At 48.4% G+C, this 19,618-nt stretch overlaps 1 protein-coding gene across 1 annotated transcript in view; it reads right to left on the bottom strand.

Annotated features, from left to right (window-relative positions):
- Positions 1-400: 400 nt before the first annotated feature.
- The window catches only part of CASQ2 (calsequestrin 2), a 35,165-nt gene continuing 15,947 nt past the window's right edge, over positions 401-19,618 (bottom strand). The window contains exons 4-11 of the mRNA XM_054829469.1: positions 17,502-17,613; positions 16,113-16,186; positions 15,522-15,652; positions 10,395-10,440; positions 7,592-7,646; positions 6,796-6,896; positions 6,359-6,433; positions 401-2,545 (exon numbers count right to left, since the gene is read on the bottom strand). Of these exons, the coding sequence (XP_054685444.1) occupies positions 2,348-2,545; positions 6,359-6,433; positions 6,796-6,896; positions 7,592-7,646; positions 10,395-10,440; positions 15,522-15,652; positions 16,113-16,186; positions 17,502-17,613 (792 nt within the window). The 3' untranslated portion in view covers positions 401-2,347. The remainder of the gene's footprint in view (positions 2,546-6,358; positions 6,434-6,795; positions 6,897-7,591; positions 7,647-10,394; positions 10,441-15,521; positions 15,653-16,112; positions 16,187-17,501; positions 17,614-19,618) is intronic.

The following is a 19,618-nucleotide window of genomic DNA, read 5'->3' as shown; positions in this document are numbered from 1 at the left end:
AGTAAAGAACAGAAGGAGGGTGCTGGGCACCCCTCCAACCAGGAGAGAGGGGCGTGTGAAGGAGTGGACCTCCAGGCTGAGAGCGCTCTGCATTTTGAACCTTCTGAAAGTCTCCACCAGGTCCTCTAGGATGGGACTGAGTTGTTCATAGCCCCAGTGTGACCAGGTGGATGGTCTTCCCAAAAACACTTAGTTCAAGTCTTCTAGGCAGTGCTTATGCATCATAAAGAAGCAAGAAAGGGCAAAGAGTTGACCTGGGGGCTTTGCTGTCCTGTCTATTCTTCTAATAAGCTGTGTCTGAAAAGCATATGTTGAGTGTTTGATGTTCAATGAGGAGCTAATGTGGCCTACGGTCATATACCATGTAAGCACAGTATTCATTCACATACATAGAGATATATAGATATCCAGCTGCGTGTTGTTCATGCTGGCACTATCCACCAAGGGGATATGGCACACGTAGGAATATATCAGTACTTCAGCTTTTTTACACCAGTAGTTTCAAATTTCTATTTCAGCTAATGTAGAGAGAGAGAGAGAGAGAAAGAGAGTCAAAGAGACTGATCAACAGGCAGGAAAAAAATAATCTATAAAATCTTGCTTTGCAGTTCATCTGATAAAGGAAATATATAGTGTGTAAACCTTGTTTCTCATCAGGCCGATTCGCATTCATAAAATGAGCTCTGATTCTTCTGTCCCTCGCACTATGTCCGTTAACATCACTTACCTCTGACGTAAACCACTTTAAGAAAGGTCAGAACAATATTTTTTGTCTGTAGCAAGAGAGGACATGTGTACCCTACCTATGCTAACAAGTCTGAATGACTGGAGAACATATTTATAAATGTATTTATAAAGATAAAACTATCTCCAGACTCTCCATTCATTGCACTATTGTCAAACCTAATAAGCTAAGACAATTGAAATCTGCCGGCATGGGAAAGCAGGGAGACCTAACACTGTCGCAGTGACCTGCACATGGATGGTGCTGCACTCACCAGGACTGAGTTGCTGGCCCTTTGCTTTGTGACTGACCCCCTTGACTGCGAACTGGTGCCCTGAGCTCCTTCTCAGTCTGCAGTCAAAAGAGGCTTCTCACAGGCTACCATGGGACATCCGAGTCTCTAAGCAGGGAGTAACTGTGCAACTGAATACTTAAAAGCCAAACAGCTTGAATCCTTTCACTGCTCATTGCCCAACGCACGTTATCCAGCATCTAATAAGGTTGGATGGATAGATGGATGTGTTCCCGCCCAACATCTTGGTCATGGGAAAAGATGGTATGTAGGCTTTGGGTTAAAAGTCAGCTAAAGCTGGAAGGTCATGGGGAATACAAGGGCTTCAGGGTAGGCCCCTGTGAATGTTTCCACATTCATATATGTGCTGTCTATCTCATGTGCACCACCTTCACTCCAGCTGAGGTTCACCTGAAAGGGAAGGCAGGCCCAGCTGAGACCTGGCTGCAGATGTTTGGAACTGGCCTGGGGTCCGCACTGGTGTTTCTTTGGGTTAAGACGAACAGTTTGGCTCAGTGCCATGATCTTCAGCCTCAACAGTTTGGGCTTAGACCTGTATCAGCCTTTCCAGCAGGTCACGGAACTTGCAAGCTTTGATGTCCCGTATCAGACCCCCTGCACTTACCCTATCTTTCGCCTGAGCTTTCACGAAGAAAGAGGTTCAGACAGGGACCATGGTGTTTAGTTTTGCATTGCTCCACCAGACAAGAATATCCTGTCATTATATGGAATCACTGAAAACTTAGCATCCCTAAAACCTTCCTCTCCTCCCAAAGCTTTTTGCTGCTCCTAGCATGTTAATGAGTAGCTACACATTCCCGCAGCAGAACTTGCAGGATTGACTGGTCTTGGCAGAGTAGCTGCAAAGGGTGTCGTGTTTAATAAAAGGACTAAGCTTTATAGTGGTCTTCCCTATGTCTTGAAGTGAGATTTGGTCTTTGGATGCAAGTGCTGGGCTGATGAGCATGGAAAATACAAATTGGCTCCCTGTGTCCCTCTGGCAGCGAGCAGGCAGGCACTTCCCTCCTGCCCTGGGGCACTGGGGGCAGATTCTCTGCAGATTCCTATTATCCTTACTAAGGAGGCATGATTTACAGCGGTGCTGGGTGCCTGCAGGTGCTGCCAGCCGCAGGGGCAGGCCCGGTGGCTCAGCATCGCTGAGAATCAGGCCAGGGAGTCCCAGCAAGGGCAGAGGCAGGGGGAGTGGGGCAGGGGGCGGGGGGGGAAGAGGAGCAGCGGTGCTTGCTGACGCTCACAGGTCTTCCGATGGAAGGACCTGCCGCAGGGGGAGTCCTCTCAGTCCCTACAAGTCAAACGGCACAGAGTCACAGTTAGTCGTCGTCATCATCGTCGTCGTCATCATCATCATCGTCGTCATCATCGTCGTCATCATCATCATCGTCGTCATCATCGTCATCGTCATCTTCAGTATTTATCTTCCCAGAAAGCACGTCCTCTATCCAGTCCTCCAGCTCCTCGGCCGTGGGCAGGTCATCGTCATCTCTGATCTCCATCCAGATGCTGTCAGCCTGAGGGGACAGGTGATGGGGGATTAGGCACCCTCAGAGACACAGGGAAGAAATCAGGTTTGCTGCTATTGGGGGGGTAAGGGTTGGACCACAGGTAGGATGCAGGGGTGGTGGTGGCATTAGCTCCCTCTCTGCCACAGCCTGTGGGCAGGCTCAGCCACAGTGTCTCTCTTCCCACACGCTGGGATTACCACTCCCCCTGAAGTGCTGTCACTTCTGGCTAGAAGCAGTGGGACTGGTCAATGGGTTCCATGAGCATGTGGTACTGTTTGCACTGGGTTAGATGTCTGCCCGTTCCTCTCCTGCACTGCTTACACCTATGAGCAAGAGCATCAGCCACCTGATGCATTGTCCTCACCCTGTCTGGCCAGTTCTGTAGACTCCAAGTCTCCATAAAGAGAGCATAAAGAGACCTATGCCAGCTCCCCCTGCATCACCCCAGTTCACAGGACATCACAGTGTTTCTCTCCTTCCTTACAGAGACCCTCTGGGACCTCTTCCTTTCAGCCTTTACACCCTGCTGTCAGCATCCCTTCTCCCCAGCCTCTTCTACCATCACCTTTGCCTCAGGACATTGCTCTGGACTCTCCATATGTGATAGCAGTTCCTCCTCTTGGAAGAGCCTTTCCTCAGATCATCTCAACCATGCTCCATCTGAAGAATGGTGAAAAACACCGATGCCCTGGACTACAGGTGCCCTTTGCTCTTTCTCTACAGCTGTCTGCATTACTTCCATAAACTGGAGGGGATGGGGGGATTCAGTGAGAAGATGCTGTCTAAAATGCAGTGAAAAGATGCTGTCTAAATTGTGGCTGTTACCCAGGGACAGGAAGCATAGCTTACATGGTCTCTGAGATCTGGACTGAAAGATTTTATCCCTGCTGTGCTATAGGTTCCTTGGGTAAATGCCTGGGTAAGACTCTTTCCCTTCACTGTCTCCCCTCCATAAAATAGGATCAGCCTCCTATTTCACAGAGGTGCTGTGAGGTTAGCTCATTCAGCGTTTGATGTTGCAGAAGCAAGTGCTTTTCATATTCCAGATGATAACTACCGGCTTTAGCAAATGCTCCTCACTTCTTTCCCTGATACCTAATTCTCTTTGTTGTATGGCTTGCTAAAAAGCCAGAGCAATTTCTGCTCAAGGAATGCTGTTTCTCCCTTACAATATTTTCTTCCTAAAACAGCAAAACTGTAATTAAAAAAGAGCCACGGAGAGGCATGCAGCTCTTGCTTCATGTAAATGATCCTGTCCCCGGTCTCAGGCCTGCTTGTGCAGCAAAAAGTGACACCTTTAAATAAGGGGAACAGGAGTGGGCCCACTGCACCTAGAGAAGATGCTGTGCAAATAAAGCTGCAATATTTTGCAGTGCGTCATGGCCCTAGTCCTGAGCGACTACGATGTGATGGGCCAGTGGGGGCTGCTGGGAGCAATGGTGTTTGTATTGGCAAGTTTTGAGAGAAGCGATGGGGTCACAGGGGTTATGTCCACCGAAGCCAACAGCAGTGTTTATTTTTACTCTGTTGTGTAAGCCCCACTTTGTACCTGTGTAACTTGGCTGAATGCAGTGATGTAACACTAAAATAATGAAATGAGCTCAGTGTTTGTTTTAGATATCACCCACCAACCTAGAACTTTCTTAAATCTCTCTCTTGAGGAATAGAAAACAGACTTAAGAGGAATGAAATAAAACCTGCAAATACTATAATCAACAACCCAAAGCATTTACTATATCAAAGCTAGATAATGCATGAGTTTTTGCAGGTCTCTGAGTGACTGTGGGATAATAAGTTCCTGCCTAATACTGCTTTCTATATGATTCTCTTGCCACTGGCAATCCTACTTCATCAATTTCCATTGATAGCTGTTTAACGTAGCTTTGACATGACTTAAACATGGCCAGCTGTAGTAAATATAATGAAGATATGAGATACTGCGGACTAGTAAAAAGGGCAAAAGACTGGAAAACTTGGGCTTTAGTTCTGGCTTGTCTGTTCAATTCTCTCATGATCTTAGGTGACAGATGCTATCTTGGCCCTCTTCCCTTTTGTCTCGCTCTTAACAATTCTGCTAACAAGCCTTAACCCACTGGGTCCCCACTCTCTAGGTGTCTGTCCTATGGTCTGCCAGATGCTGTTCTATTACAGGTAAAGCACCACTCGCATCCAGCCAGCACCACATCTGCTCCGTAACTGCCAAGCCAGCCTGTGCACTTTCCTCTCATTCCCCTCAATGGGACGGGCAAGATCCAGAGTCTCCACTTTCTTCATAACACCATCGCTTTGCCTCTCCTACCACATCTCCCATCTTATGGTCTTGCAGCATTTGTTATAATAGGAGACACAATCATCTCCCTTGCTGTCCCTTTTTTTCTGGGGAGGTACAGGAGAGAGGACGTGGGGGCCAGGAGCAAGGTCAGTGTCAGGGTCAGGACCAGTGCCCAACCCTGGCCAGTTGTCCCAACTCTAAGTCCTTCTCTGCTCTCTTCTAATGAAACATCATGTTCCCATATGGCTGAAATTTCAAACACAAAGAAGTCAAGCACCAAATTATGAACACTTCTGCAGTGGAGAGATTTCTGCTCCCAGAGACACTTACATACCCACACAGGTTCATTTTAAAGAGATCAAAACACCCAGCACTTCACCATCAAAAATAAACTCAGGTAATAAGTGAGCCAGGCTGGAGCATGCCACATTATGTGTTTTCTGATCATCTGGACTGTTACTGTCAGAAAGAGGAAAAATGGTTTCTCTCCGTGGTCATGTCAGGGCCATGATGCATATTACATTGCACTCAGCAGCTCTCCCCGGATCTCTGCTGGTGGGGGTCAGACAGGTCCCTCTCCCATCTGCCTTAGAAGTTCACATTGTGCAGGCAACCTGACATCAGTCCCATGGCTTGCTGGCTTGAAGGCCAGCAAAAAACCAGCAGCTGCTAGAAAGCTGGCCTGATAGCTCAGCTGTGGATGCTGTGGGTACCACTACCACTGCAGCCATGCCAAAGCAGCATCTGCCTGTGCAGCTCTCCCTCTGCAGAGATGCCAGCTGTGGGATGGTGTGGAAACCTTTCATTGCCACTGGACACGGGGTGGACACATCTCCTCTCCCCACCCAAATCCCTTCAGCACTACCCACAGAGCAGTGGCTGAGGAGGAGGTGGGCCTGGGTGAGCCCCAGCATACCCTCTTCAACCCAGCAGGATCCCTCCATTACCAGTTTATGTCATATTTTTATTAAGACTATGTATTTATTTGCTTCTTTTTGCAATCTGTGCAGTTGGTCCCTGTCATCTGTCGATGACCATTTTTCCCTCCTACACTCAAGCTGGGCCATTCTGCTTCTGCTGCAAAAACACCCTCCTTTTTGTCCTCTTTTCCTCCTCTAAGCACGGCTTGCTGTCCCCCCAACATACACACTTTTCCCCCACAAGCCCACCCAGGTGCAGTCAGAGCAGGTCATGGACAACAGTGCATGCTGTGGGTCTGGTTGGAAATGTGAGGCCTTGAAACCAAAACCAGGCAAAGCCCTGAAGCTCAGACCACAGGGGCTGGTCCTTCCTAGTCAGACATGGTTTGTGTGCAACTCAGCAGCAGAAACACGCGCAGACTGAAGCCCTGAAGCTCAGTGTTAGAGATATCGTGAACCGAGGAGCACACAGGAATGGTGAAGTCTTTACATTTTTTCCCTAAGAAAAAGCCTGGTCTACCTGCACTTAGCAGCAGAAATCCCACTGATTCCAGTGGACCTCAGATCCAGTCCTTTCTAGCACCCTAATCTTGGGATTGCTGGATTTTCTGGGCACATGCTACTCACATCTGTGACGTTCACCACCCCGATCTGTGGTCGGAACAGGTCAATCTTGAAGGTCTTCTCCCAGTAAGTGATCAGCTGCAGGAGAGAGAAACAAAGCTCAGACAAGGATGTTTGCTAGACCCCCTTGCATTAACCCAGCCAGCTGGGCTGTGATGCGGAGAGCGTGCATCCATGAGTGCATGGGAGAGAAGAGAGGCTGAACGTGAGCTTGGACCACCGCACACGGCAAAGGAAAGTGCCAGCTCTGGGGATGTTCTCAAGACACCACCTTCATGGGAGGCAGACCCCAATGAGCAGCTCTCAGGGATCACCCGTGGCCTGGTTTACTGTCTTTCCTCATCCCAAATTCTCTGGGGCAATTCCTGTGCTTGTGCACTCACATACACACATACATCCATGAATTAAACCAAGAAAGGCAAGGAGCCCCTGCCACTCACCAGAGGAAAGTCATCGGGGTCAATCCAGACAATGCTCAGGTCGGGATTATCGGTGTTGTCCCTGGCAACCTGCTTCAGGATTTCCAGGAACTCAAAACCATCTGAAACAATACAAGAACTGCTGCAACCCTCTGCTGCAAACACGCAGGCACTTTTTGCTTGCAGGGTTTTCAACTTCCCCCACCCCCCTATGCACACAGGAGTTGTTTATAGTTCTCATTAAAATGCTGTCTCCCAGCTCTTTCTCCGGATAATAAGGCTTTTAATTTCAAGCATCCTCCCCGGGTATTGAAATTAGTTACACATGAATTAAGTCTCGTAATCCTTCTATGGAGTGGAACAATGTCACTATTTTCTTGTGGCGAGGGACGAACTGAGCCCCTGAGAGGCTGAGGCTTTTCGGCATGCTGACGGCGCTGAGAAGCATCGATGCCATGGCTTTTCAGGAGCTGATGCCCACGGGTTTCCTGCGTGCACATCACACACCCAGCCCTTAGCACCTTGCCAGAGCCACACAGCAAGACAGCCACAGAGTTAGGGACTAAATCCTGGCGCATGGGTGGAGGGGATGACTTTTTTTTCCCAGCCAGTCATCCATTTATATCCAGAGCCCGTGCATTTGAATCCCAGCTAGGGCACCTACTAGCATTAACACCCAGAAGCATCCTGCTTCCCTGTCTCGGCTGGCTGGGGCTCCCCGTCCCAGCTGGGGTGCGGGGCTCTGCAATGCAAAGCACATGAAACTACACTATCTTGAGTGATGGAGAGTCATGCAAGGAGGAAAACAGCCTCCTACCTGGGTCATCTTCTTCGGCGAAGGCCACAATGTGGATTCCCTCCATGTCATCCTCCTGGAAACAACAAAACTATTATTGATGCCCAGGGAGGGAGGACAGAGTCTGGGCAGTTGCTGGAGATGAGGAGTGGTGGGATGCCTTCAAACGAACAGGACGACTGCAAAGGGAGTCTTGACTGGAGCCCCACTGAGACACCAGCAATTGGAGCTGAGGTGAGGCTGAGTTGTGGAAGTATGAGGCACTGATTTGGGTGGTGCTGCTGAAACCCTTCAGCTACAAATGAGGTGGCCACCATGATGGCAAAGGCAAGGGAGCTTCTAATGGTGTGGGGTAAAACTCTGCCTTCAGGGAAGGCCAAGGGCTCTCTAGCATGGCAATATGGGCTCATCCTCCATACCCAAGGCCACCCGCCCTCATAAATTTGCAGCTGCCAGGGGATGGTTTGCAGGTAAACAAATATCTGCCACCATGCTCAGCCCCCAGACCTGCTCCTTTGGGGCCAGCAAAGGAGGTTTCCTCACAATATGAGAGGCAAGGTGGCTCACTTGGACACCTTTTGGGATGTGAAGGGTCTCTGCCCTAGGTGAGGATCTCCATGAACAGCAAGGGGAATTGAGTGGGAGGCTCATTTTGGGGCTCTGATGAGTGGAGGAGGGAAATGACAGCATGGTGGACTGCTTTTCTCCTTGAGACATGTGAGTAAGGGGTAATGATATTGGCAAAGGCCAATGCATCTGCTGGACAGTTCATCATCTGCCTGCTATGAATGTCATCTCTGAATTATCCCATGGATCGGCTTTGCCTTCCTCACCCGCTGCCGGTCCCAGTTTCCATTTGAATTGGTTTTAATGTGAGAAAAAATTCCCATCTAAATGCTAATTTCTTTTCCCTTCTGAGCCCAGAGGTGACAAAGCCACCATCAAAAACTGAAAGGAAAAAAAGCCCTGAAAGATTAAGTGGAAAACATTATCTTTAAAAACAATAGCGGATGCTGGGCCTTTGCTGGTGTCTTCAGGGAATACGTTTTCACTGGGGCATTCTAGGCAGATTTACTTGGGATTCAGACCACTTACAGCTGGCAAAATCTACACTGTTGCTTTTTCTCCATATTTGCCAGCAGCATTGTCAGACAGCGAAATAAAAAAAATGTATCTATGCGATACGTAATTTTTTTTATATATATATATATATAGCTATATAAAATAGCTCTATTCTGACCTCCAAGGCAGCAAACAAAACTGGAGTAGCTCCAGTGAAGGCACTGGGGATGTTCTGAACTTGCAGCGAGATCAGAACCCAGCCTGTTGTCTCCTGTAGGTACGAGTCCCCTGCTCACAGCGGAGGCAAGCTCTGTATTCCCAGGCTGCTGGTAAAGTGAACATCCCACCGCTGACAATTCACGCTTTTCCTGAGGTTATTTTAGAATATGTTCAGTATGAAAGCAAAACCACTGCATGTGAAATTTGCGTCCCACTGAAGCCCCATGAAAAAACTTCGAGGGATTTCAGTGGATCTAGGAAGCTATCTTCTATACGGAAACTGTATTTCAAAATAAAATGAAAAGCTATCATGCCTAAGTGACTCATAACTCCTGGTTTGGTTTTATTACCTCTCGCTTTGTTGTTTTAAAGACTCCCAAGGTTTTTGGTGCTTTGGAGTCCTGCAGCGTTTCATGTTACACAGCCAAGCAAGGAGGCAACTGAATGCTGTTATAAATGTGCGGAGCTTTTTGGAGGAATGACTGTATCTTCTTTCGTGTCTGTGAAACACCTGTTCAGCTTTGTTTTTTTAGCATTCAGCTGGCACTTGAAGGTCCCTGACTGGCTATTAACATCGTACTCATTCACAGTGAAGGGATAATTTGTTATAAACAATTTTTGTTTAATTTTCACCCTTTCCCTCTTCCCCCTCACTTGCAGACCAGGGGAGTCCTCTGCGTGTGATCAGTGCCAAACTGCTGGTTAGTTCTTCACAATCGCTGACTTGCAGCTTGCTGACACCATGAGAAGTGCAATCAATGCACGATTTGCTCCGTGATCTATATATTTAACTGAACTGGCTGCCCTCGCTTGCATTTTGAATTGTACAATTGTCCCAGTACAATTTCCATGAGTCATCCATTCAGTACAATTTCCTAGCTCGCCCAGTGAGCGGGCCACTGAAGCCACCCCACCACCAGCACCGACGCTCGTTAGGTAAGATAGAGCATCCTTGGGAAGGATGCTCTCTATGGCTATATCGTGGCTGCTACAAAGGCTCAACACCCGCCTGGCACACGTGGTTAGCTTTCCCTGTTCCCTCTGTGGAGCAAACGTGTCCCAGCTCAGCTGTCCACTGCTGTTGAGCAAAGTATTTGAGCACAGCATTTGAGGCACTGGGCATCACAGCCAAGGCTTTCCCTTCTTCCTAGGGGAGGGAAAGTGGCTTTGCAAGGAAGGAAAGATGTTTTTCCTCCTGGAAACAACAAAACTATTACTGATGCCCAGGGAAGGAGGACAGAGTCCAGGCAGTTGCTGGAGATGAGGAGTGGTGGGATGCCTTCAAATGAACAGGACGATTGCAAAGAGAGGTTTGACTGGAGCCCCACCGAGACACCAGAAATTGGAGCTGAGGTGAGGCTGAGTTGTGGAGGTATTAGGCACTGAAGCAGGTAGTTTAAGCAGCGTTGCTGAAACCCTTCAGCTACAAATGAGGTGGCCACCATGATGGCAAAGGCAAAGAAGCAGCGGATGGAGCTCTTGAGCAGCGGTTTCTTGTGGGGAGCTAGCAGGGGATGCAAGGCTTCCCACCACGTATGCTTACCCACGTCTCAAACATGTCCTCTGGGCGCAGCTTCCGCAAGGTGGCCCTGAAAGGAAAACAGAAACACTCTTTGAGGACATGTCCAGCACCATCACGCATGACGCTGCCAGCATCATGGAAAAGGTGACCGTGGTGTGTTTGGTTGGTGGCTGGAGTCGGTGCCATTGGTCACCATGTTTTGAATGCAAGCACAGGGGCACAGTAGGTCAACTTATGCTTTTATTTATGGTGGTAAAACCCTGCCCTTGCCCTCACTGGAGTCACTGCAGCCGCTGTTTGTGCTTGGGAAGATGAGACGCCTCTCTGTGCTGGGATGCACTGGTGAATGTCCCACACATGGCAGATTGTTCTGTCCATGCTAAGAGCATGAGGTGACCCATTCACTTCTGTCTTGCTGTCCCTGGGACATTCCCACTGGGCTTTTTTCCCCTTTTCTCCTGGTTTTACCCCAGCATAATTCCACCACAAAAATCCTTCCAAACTCTGCTGAAGCAAAGAAGACAGAATAACCACTGGGAAGAAAATTTAAATCATAATAACTGCTGGCAAGAAAATTTAAACCATAAGACTGGTCAAAGCATATTTTTTTTGAGACGTAGTTCAAAAAGGGGAAAAAAAAAAAAAAGAATAGTAGATGTTTTCAGACACATCCATAGCAGGAAGCCTGTCAGAGAGCCTGGCAGGCTGAGAGGTGACTGGGGTGTTAAAGTGGCACCCCAGGAACACAAGGCCATAGCAGACAAGCATAAGTAATCCTTTGCACCTCTGCTCACTCAGGCATCAGGTGCTCAGGGAGGGTCTCCCAGCAGAGCAGGTCTCCCTGGCAGACCAGCCCTAGGAGCTGTTGCAAAGAGAAGTGTTGGTCGATGAGGTCCTAGAACAAATTGGCAAAGGGACTAGCAGCACATTGCCAGGACCTGGTGGCATCAATGAGAAGTCTAGCCTTTAAGAGGAAAGTCATGGCCATGGATCTGCTGGACTTCCCTGAGCAAGTCAATGAGTGGGTGAAGGTATGCTGGTCAATGTGGTGAGCTGCCTGCAGAGGACCATTGGACAAGGTCCCTTACTAAAGGCTCACAAAGAAACTGAGCTGCAGTTAGATCAGAGGAGGGGTCCTCCTGTGGATTAATGACATTGGAAGATGAAGGGTGGGGATGAATGATCAGTTGGCTGGGGCAGACTTAATTTTCTTTGTACTAGCTACTATGGGGCTATGTTTTGGATTTGTGCTGAAAACAGTGTTGATAATATAGAGATGATTTTGTTATTGCTGAGCAGTGCTTACACAGAGCCAAGGCCTTTTTTGCTTCTCACACCACCCCACCAGTGAGTGGGCTGGGGGTGCACAAGAAGTTGGGGGGGGACACAGCCAGGACAGCTGACCCCAACTGACCAAAGGGATATTCCATACCATATGATGTCATGCTCAGCATATAAAGCTGGGGGAAGAAGAAGGAAGGGGGGGGGGGGATGTTTGGAGTGATGGTGTTTGTCTTCCTAAGTACCTGTTATACGTGATGGACCCCTGCTTTCCTGGGGATGGCTGAACACCTGCCTGCCCATGGGAAGTGGTGAATGAATTCCTTGTCTTGCTTTGCTTTACCTATTAAACTGTCTTTATCTCAACCCACAGGTTTTCTCACTTTTACTCTTCCAATTCACTCCCCTATCCTGCAGTGGGGTGAGTGAGCAAGCGACTGTGTAGGGTTTAGCTGCCAGCTGGGGTTAAACCATGACACCAATTAAGATTCATAGCATATGCTTTGGCATGATCATATGCATAACATATTCTCACATAATCTGAAAAAGATGGGAAATAGGAATATGGCAGTGTTTGCTTATCATATCCAATTCTTTGACGACCAACACAGGCCTGACTATGAGGAGATACAGAAGGATCTCCTGAGACTTGAGTGTCTGCATGATAGATACACATAGGAAGTAACACACTTGCAGAAAAACAACCCTGATTATACAGGTGCAATAATGGGTTCTAAATTAGTTATAATTAATTATTGCCTCTCAGGAAAGAGGTCCAGCTGTCACAAATTGAGAAAGCATCAGCTCCAAAGACAAAAGGCAAAAAGAAGGTTACAAACAGTTGGGAAATGACTAAGGAGTAAAACACATCATGCCATTATGGCAATGGGCAGCCATGCTATGCACCTTTGCAGTGAATGTTTGTGCGGTTCTGGTCATCCCATCACAGAAATGATATGGAACAACTGAAAAAGGGACATGGAAACATGGCAGTGGTGAATGAAGGTATGGAATGACCTCTGTTTGGTGGAGATTAAATAGACAAGAACTCTTTATCTTATAAAAGAGGTGACTGAAGAGGGATTTTGCAGAGGGTTTAAAAATTGGGAATGAGAAAAAAGAAAAATAGTGGAACAGGGAATGGCTAGTTATTGTTCCTCTTAACACAAAAGCTAGTAGGTGCACAGAGAAGTTATTAGGTAGCGGGTATAAACTGAACAAATAGGAATGCTCTTTTGATGCAATGCATAATTCAGTTGCCAAACTCATTACAACTGGATACTTTCAGCATTAAAAGAGAAATGAGGTAAAAAATGACTATAGAATTTGAAGAAATTGCCACTAAGCACAAGATCAGGGATACAGTTTTTGACCAAGCAAGTGTCCTCATTGCTGATAGTCAGAAACTGGAGGTTATATCAGGTGAATGCATATTATATACTTATGCATACTTGTACCTGGCTTTCAAGATGCTTTCCCTAGCCATTCTCTGGGGGGCAGCTCTTGGAGAAAGGAAACTCAGGGAGAAGGATTTGATCATACCCACCTGTACTGGTTGCTGCAGAGTTACTCGAGATTTACTCTGGTTACTTCCATATGCTGGAGGGAGCGGGGTACGTGAGGTTTAGATGAGTAAGAGGGAGCAGAATTCAGCCCCTACATCGCTACACAATTACAGAGAAGGGGGAGAGGGGTGGTGGGATGTCCAACCCCAGCATTTTGCATGCGAAACAGGCATAAAGCCAGAGGCCTCTCGCTGCAGGCAGAGGAACTACCATCTAATTTGTATTTGTGCAACTGAGAGCAAAATCTGGGCTGAGACTTTGGATTCGTGGCACCTGGACACCCACGTGCTGTGCAACCTTGGATGAGTGACGCCACCATGCCGAATGCTGGCTTCCTGACCTGCTCGGGAGAGGATGAACTTTCCCACCACCGCCTGCAGCTGCCCAGGGAAGCATCAGCCGGGAGGCTGCGTACGGGCTCCTCCTGGGCACCCGCTTCAGCTCCTGTCTCCAGGCTGCAGTGGAAGCTCAGCAAATCCCAAATTCTGTGCAAGGCTGGAGGAAGAGGTGGTGAAGCCTGCCTGGGCACTGCAGCGGGGAGCCCTTTTTGGAAGGGCTGTTTAAAACACGCCAAAAAGCCTGGGTCCTGCTGAGCACTGGGTGCTTTCCCCAGTGATGTGACAGGGCTCCTTCTGCAGAATGGAGAGGTGGCAGCGGGACTTTGCACCTCTGCGGAGGGATAGCCCATGCCTGCTGGTGGGGGTAGAGTGAGAAAATCTGCTGTGTGAGGGGGAGGAGGCGAGTGGTCCTCTACACCTTCCTGCAGAGGAGACAATCCTGCCGAGATGTCTACAGGCAACCAGCACTTGGCAGCTGCTGAGGTTGCTTCATTTTTCTCTACAGGCCTGATCATCTCCGTGTCTGACTAATTACACTTCTAGCATTGGACTTTAGGTCCTTTACTGGTGGCAAGGCAGGAAGAAGCACTTCTGCTCCAACAGACTCAGCATTAACTGCTGGGAACGTACCACTGTCACCCCGGGGTTTTTCCCCTGCCATAGCAGCACCTTGGCAGGTTTGGGATCTCAGGCATCTGATTTCATTTGACTCCTTTTAATTCCCCTCTGAGCCTCGGCACTTGCAAAATATATGGCCCACCCCCTCGCTCCTACCAAGTGCCACATAGCATCTTGAAATATGTAAGACTTGGGGGGCTTCCACTGCAATTTTGTGCTGGTGGAGAGCTTGCCTTATTAGGCTAGCATTTAGCTGACTGCGTTTAATCAGCCTCCTGACACTGCTGCCTGACAGGAAGAGCTTGGGAAGAAAGATGGGAAGGGCTGAGGTCAGGAGGTCAGCAAAGTGACCTGCAAGGACATGGGAGATAGAGGACCCCTTCATATTTCAGAAAAAGCAGAGATCTGTTTCCAAGTCTGGTGACTCGCAGACTCTGGAGATGATCTCTTGTCTCTGAACCCTCTGTGTGTGAACACAAACCTCCAGCTCAGCCCGATTCGGGCTCCCCTGACAGTATCAATGGTTCTGCTTTTCTTGAACTCTTCTCTAGTCCCTTGAATGTCTGCTGGGAAATGCAGTTGCAGGAGCAGCAGAGAGCCTGCGTGACTATCCTGTGCCATATTTTTAAGGGTGTAAAAAAGATCAGCCTTTCCAGTCACTTCCAGACTGTTGGTGGCCGAGAACCTAAACTGTGCAATAAACCTGATTGCAAAAAGCACGGAGCATCCACAGCTCCTGCTGACTTGATCAAATTGTAGGTGCTCAGCACCTTTGCAGATGAGAACTAAGACAGCCATAACATCAGTGGCTTCTTCTCTGTGCCTGAAGTCAGCAGGAGCCTCTTATTTCATCACAGTTCTTCTGAACTTGGTCTGAGCTCAGAACCTGCCTACAGGCATATCTGACATCAGGAGAGGGATATACCCTCTCTGATGAAGCTGTTTTGGGGAAGGAGGGGGCCGGACAGAATTTGGTTTTAGCTTGAGAGGCCTTAGAGAAGATCATCTTCTGTACAGACCTAAATTAAAAGCATGGGCAAGTAGGGCAAGGTTTCTGCTCTCCACTGCTTGCAAGCCTCCCTGCTTTTTGCGGGAGGACTGACCAGGGAGGAGGAGGGAAGCTATGTTGTCACAGCCCCATGGTGGTGGGCTCTGTTTGCGGCACAGATACTTGCACCTCTGGGAGTAGGAAAAGACTAGCCAAAATCTCAAGCCTGGGTCAGCAAATCACCGAAAGGTTGTTGTCATCCTAATTTTTACTGAGGGATGCCCTAGAGGGCCAAGCTTGTGATGACAGATACCTTTACCCACTTCCCATGGCCAGGAGTGTCCTGTACACTACATACCTTTTGTGCTCCTTCACAAATTCAACCAGCTCCTCTTCTGTGTAAGGCTTATCGGGGATGTGAACAGGCTCATCCATAAATGGTTCATAGAAGTCCACCTCGTTCATCTTCAGACCTAATTTCTTGGCAACCTGTTGCAGGGCAGGTGGTCAGAGGTGAGTGAGCCTGACGTGCCTCTTTGCCTACCCAGAGTCTCTCCTGGTGGCAGAGCTGAGGCCAAGGGGCTTGTTCTCTTTCAGAGCATGCGCTCTTACGGGTGGCCAACAAAATAGGGATGGATCTTCCCTTGGTTAAAAAAAACTACTGATGTTATGTACGCTACTGGTCTCAAGCACTGGGGCAGAGCAAGGCCAAAGTCAAGGTCCAGCAAACCTGATGGGGCTGGTTTCCAAACCCAGATCAGGACCTGCCTCTGCACTGCAGAAATGGCCTTCTACCTTGTGACAGGGCCAAATCCAAATGCGGACACCAATACCGCAAATTACAGGAACACTGAAAATGAGAAGCTGGAGCCAGATATTAAATCTGGGAACATCCTGAGCTTCTGGAAAACAGGTGGTGGAGTCTGTGATCTCCTACAGAGGTCCTTACCCCTTTGTCAAAGGTGGCAAAGAACTTGATGTATGGCTGGAAGTGTTCGGCGGCTTCTTCAAATGCCTTGTAATCTGGAAGGAGAAAAGGGGAATGAAGAAAAGATTTCACAGAGAGCTGGCCATGCTCTGATCAGCACAGAAGGCACGAGGGAAGAACAAATGTAAATTATTGCAAAATACATCAGATGATGGCACTATGTTTCTTCTAACCTTCCAGGGTTTACAAACAAGGACCACTTCATGTGGAGCAAACAGAACACACGTTGTGCAGCCCCACAGTGCTCAGGAAAATTACAGATCCTGGCATGTCACACTTAACTGGGGCTGAAATCAGCAGCCCTCTGAAGCAGATCCAGGGATTACAACTCCAGCCTGTTGATAAGGGTGTTTGCAGCTGCCCTCTTGCAGAAGCAGTAGTTCAGCCTGGGAAATACATGGAGTTGCTCCAGCATTAATGATTGCTGCCATTCCCTAAATGGTCACTAAGCGTGATTAGTCATTTCCCACCTTTCTTCAAAACACTTGTTACTGAACAACCCTGCCCCAGGTGCCCTGCAGCTCGTTTTGAGCTGGTGAGAATGCTGAAGGGAGAGGTTGATGGGCCGCTGCAGTACAGCAGATGTGGTGATACATTGCTCGTTCAGGTAGGAATACCTGTCTTTTTGCTAAAATCAAGCCTTGCAAGCGTGGGGTGCACGCTGCCAGCACTGCCCGGTGAGCAGGGGGAGCGCTCAGGGCTGGCGGAGGAGACCGCTGGGGCTTGCCGGGGAGAGACTCGGGTGAGGGTTTCTCAAGGCTTGTGAAAGCTGATGGGTTTGCCTGGAATGGTTCCTGAGTTGCACATCGCTCAGGGCACGGGACCAGCCTCTTCTCAGTCTTGGTGTCCAGTGAGGAGAAACAGGCCAGTGCCTCTGCCGGGCTGCCCCAAGGCATCCTGCTTACTGCTGCTTTATGTTTGCCAAGATAGTATTTAATGTGTCCCCCTCTCTTTCCCTTTGTTCCCCCCTCCCTCTTTGTTTGTTTAATCTTTTGGGCTCACTGCTCATAAGAGGGGGAGCTTTGCTTCCTTTAGGTGTTCACCCAATGTAACTGCAACCTCAGCTGGTTGGGTGAGGTAGACGTACTTCACTTCAGGAGATCCTGGATTATCACCCCTTCTGCCAGCAGACACCATGCAGAAGGGTCACTGCTGTTGGTGTAGGAATGGGTTCGTGCATAGCAACAGCAGAAACTTGCTTGCAACCCCACCTCATCCTCCAGCAACTTTGGCACTGTCACAGCCTGTCATGTACTCCTAACACCCTTAACGTTCGTGCAGAAGAACCAATGCCTGACCCCAGTGCCCCCAGCCAGGCTCCAAGCCCCCTGAGGAACATATTAATCTTACGTTCAGAGTCTTCTCCTTTGAAGTAGCCGATGAGTTTGATTTCCTCGTCAATTTGGTCAAAGGCCTGAAGCTCCAGCTTGTTGTTTATGATCTCCACGGGGTCTTCTAGCAGCTGCCAGGACAAATGCATTTGATAACACAACGATTTGCAGCACCAACCTATGCCTGGCAGGGGGTGTCACTAGCAGCCTAAGTGGGGAGAAAGAGGTCACCCAATTTCTCTGCTGCAGGAAACCCTACTTAGTGCTCTCTGCCTTAATTTGATGAACCGAGGGATGCAGGTCACCTTCAGAGGGAGCCGTTAGTAGGTTCACTGCATAGGTTGAAGCATCAAGAGGGAAGCTGAGAGAGGTCTGAGTACCCCAAATGGATGCTGAGGGACCTGCTGTGATGTGAGATAAGGGCTAGTGATTGCAGCTGGCTTTGGAGAGTCTGAGAAGAAGGGAGAGCAGTTGAAAGGGGCTGGTATGGGGACTGAACTTCTGTGAGCGATGGATATACTTGTTTTGAAGTGTCATTTGCTGGAGGAGGTCATTGCAGAGAACTCGCTTTTGGAAAACATTAAACCCAGCATGCTAGAGGGTGGCCAAACAATGTTTTGGAGCAGTGGAAAGTCTGTGGATGTGAATTTTCCTGGCTGATTCTCCTATGCATAATGGGTTAAACCCATGCTTTGTCCCCAGACACGTCACAGTGTTGATGAGGAAGTTGGAAGACCTATCTGCCACTTCAGCCTGTCCTTGATCCAAAATTTGTTTCTGTTTTCTTAGCTAGCCACTGCTGATGAAAAGATTTGATTTGATTATTTTGTCCAGAAATACCGGTGTAAATCAGGTGTGGTTTCACTAGGAAAAAAAAAAAGCCACTGTACAGCTTACAGAGGAGTAGGGGACTTCTGGGTTTGTTTTCCTTTGAGATCAGGCTGCTGAGGCACCACAAATTTGTTTGCTCTTATTTCCCTGCTTTGCTGGGTATTTTCCCTCGAGTGGAAAACACACAAATAGAAGTACTTGCTCTTCTCCTTTGTTCACAGAACATGATTTTTTCAGTGGCTCAACACAAAGCACAGCAAGCAAAACCTCTCAAAAAGCTTTTTGCTGCACCCCTTGCGAGCGATGCTCTGGCGTATGGCTGTGTCCCCGCTGCATCCAGAGCAGTGTGGGCAGCTCCCTGCTGCTGTTGTGGCCTGAGCCACAGAAACCAGGGATCCCACCACTGCCGGGGTCACAGCAACGTCCTGCCCCATCTGTGGCCCTCCTGGGTGGGGCAGATGCCCGCTTCTGTCCCTGAAGCCACTTGCATGTGTTTTGGCCACAATACCTGAAGCGCGCAGCCACAGACGCGTTGCCGTAGGAGAGCTGAGGTCCTGTGGGAGCTGTTTCTTCTCCCCTGGCCGTGCCTTTCGCCACTGGCACTCCTGCACCGCAGGTGACTGTTTAGGCAACCTGCCACCCTGTGAAACAAACCCTGCCGGCTCCGTTGCGCGCCTTACCTCTCTTATCTGCATTATTGCACGGCTGCTCTTAAGGGGAGCCTCATTTCAAAGGAAAGCCAAGTCACTGCAAAATGTTTTCACTACAAAACAATGACCGTGGTTTTGGGCTTTTGGAATAAAATGTAAAGAGAAGTGCAACACGTTAATGAGAGAGTCAGCATCTCTTTTGCATTTAGGTGCAAGAGTGAGTGCATAGTCGTGCCTGTGCACAAAATGACCCAAGAGCACTAACTCCTACAGTCTTCTCTAACTCATGGCAGTGCACTCAGTAAGTTCACTGAAGAGGCAGTAGTACACTACGTTGTTTGTGCTGTTGTGTCTAGAAATGGGCAAATAGTTTGCAGCATATACCTTTTCCAATGAATTGAGCTCTTTTTAGTTGCTCTATGAGAATGTTACTTCTTGGATTTATTTTTTTAATAACTCTTCTTTAAAAAAAAAAAACCCTGAAAGATTTTGCAAATGGCAAAGTGTTTGCACACCAGCTTGCTAACTGAGGTGGGTGACTAGCAGTTAGTTATATGAGATTGTTGCTTGCTTCCAATCAAATACTCCATAAACAGGAGAGCAAAATGTCTTTAAGATATAAGTGGTTGGTGGCATATAAAGGTACCAGCTTTCC

This window comes from Grus americana, chromosome 1 (assembly GCF_028858705.1).
Source record: "Grus americana isolate bGruAme1 chromosome 1, bGruAme1.mat, whole genome shotgun sequence".
Taxonomy (NCBI): domain Eukaryota; kingdom Metazoa; phylum Chordata; class Aves; order Gruiformes; family Gruidae; genus Grus; species Grus americana.
Note: the sequence above shows the minus strand (reverse complement) of the source record. Positions and strands in the feature narration are given on the sequence as shown.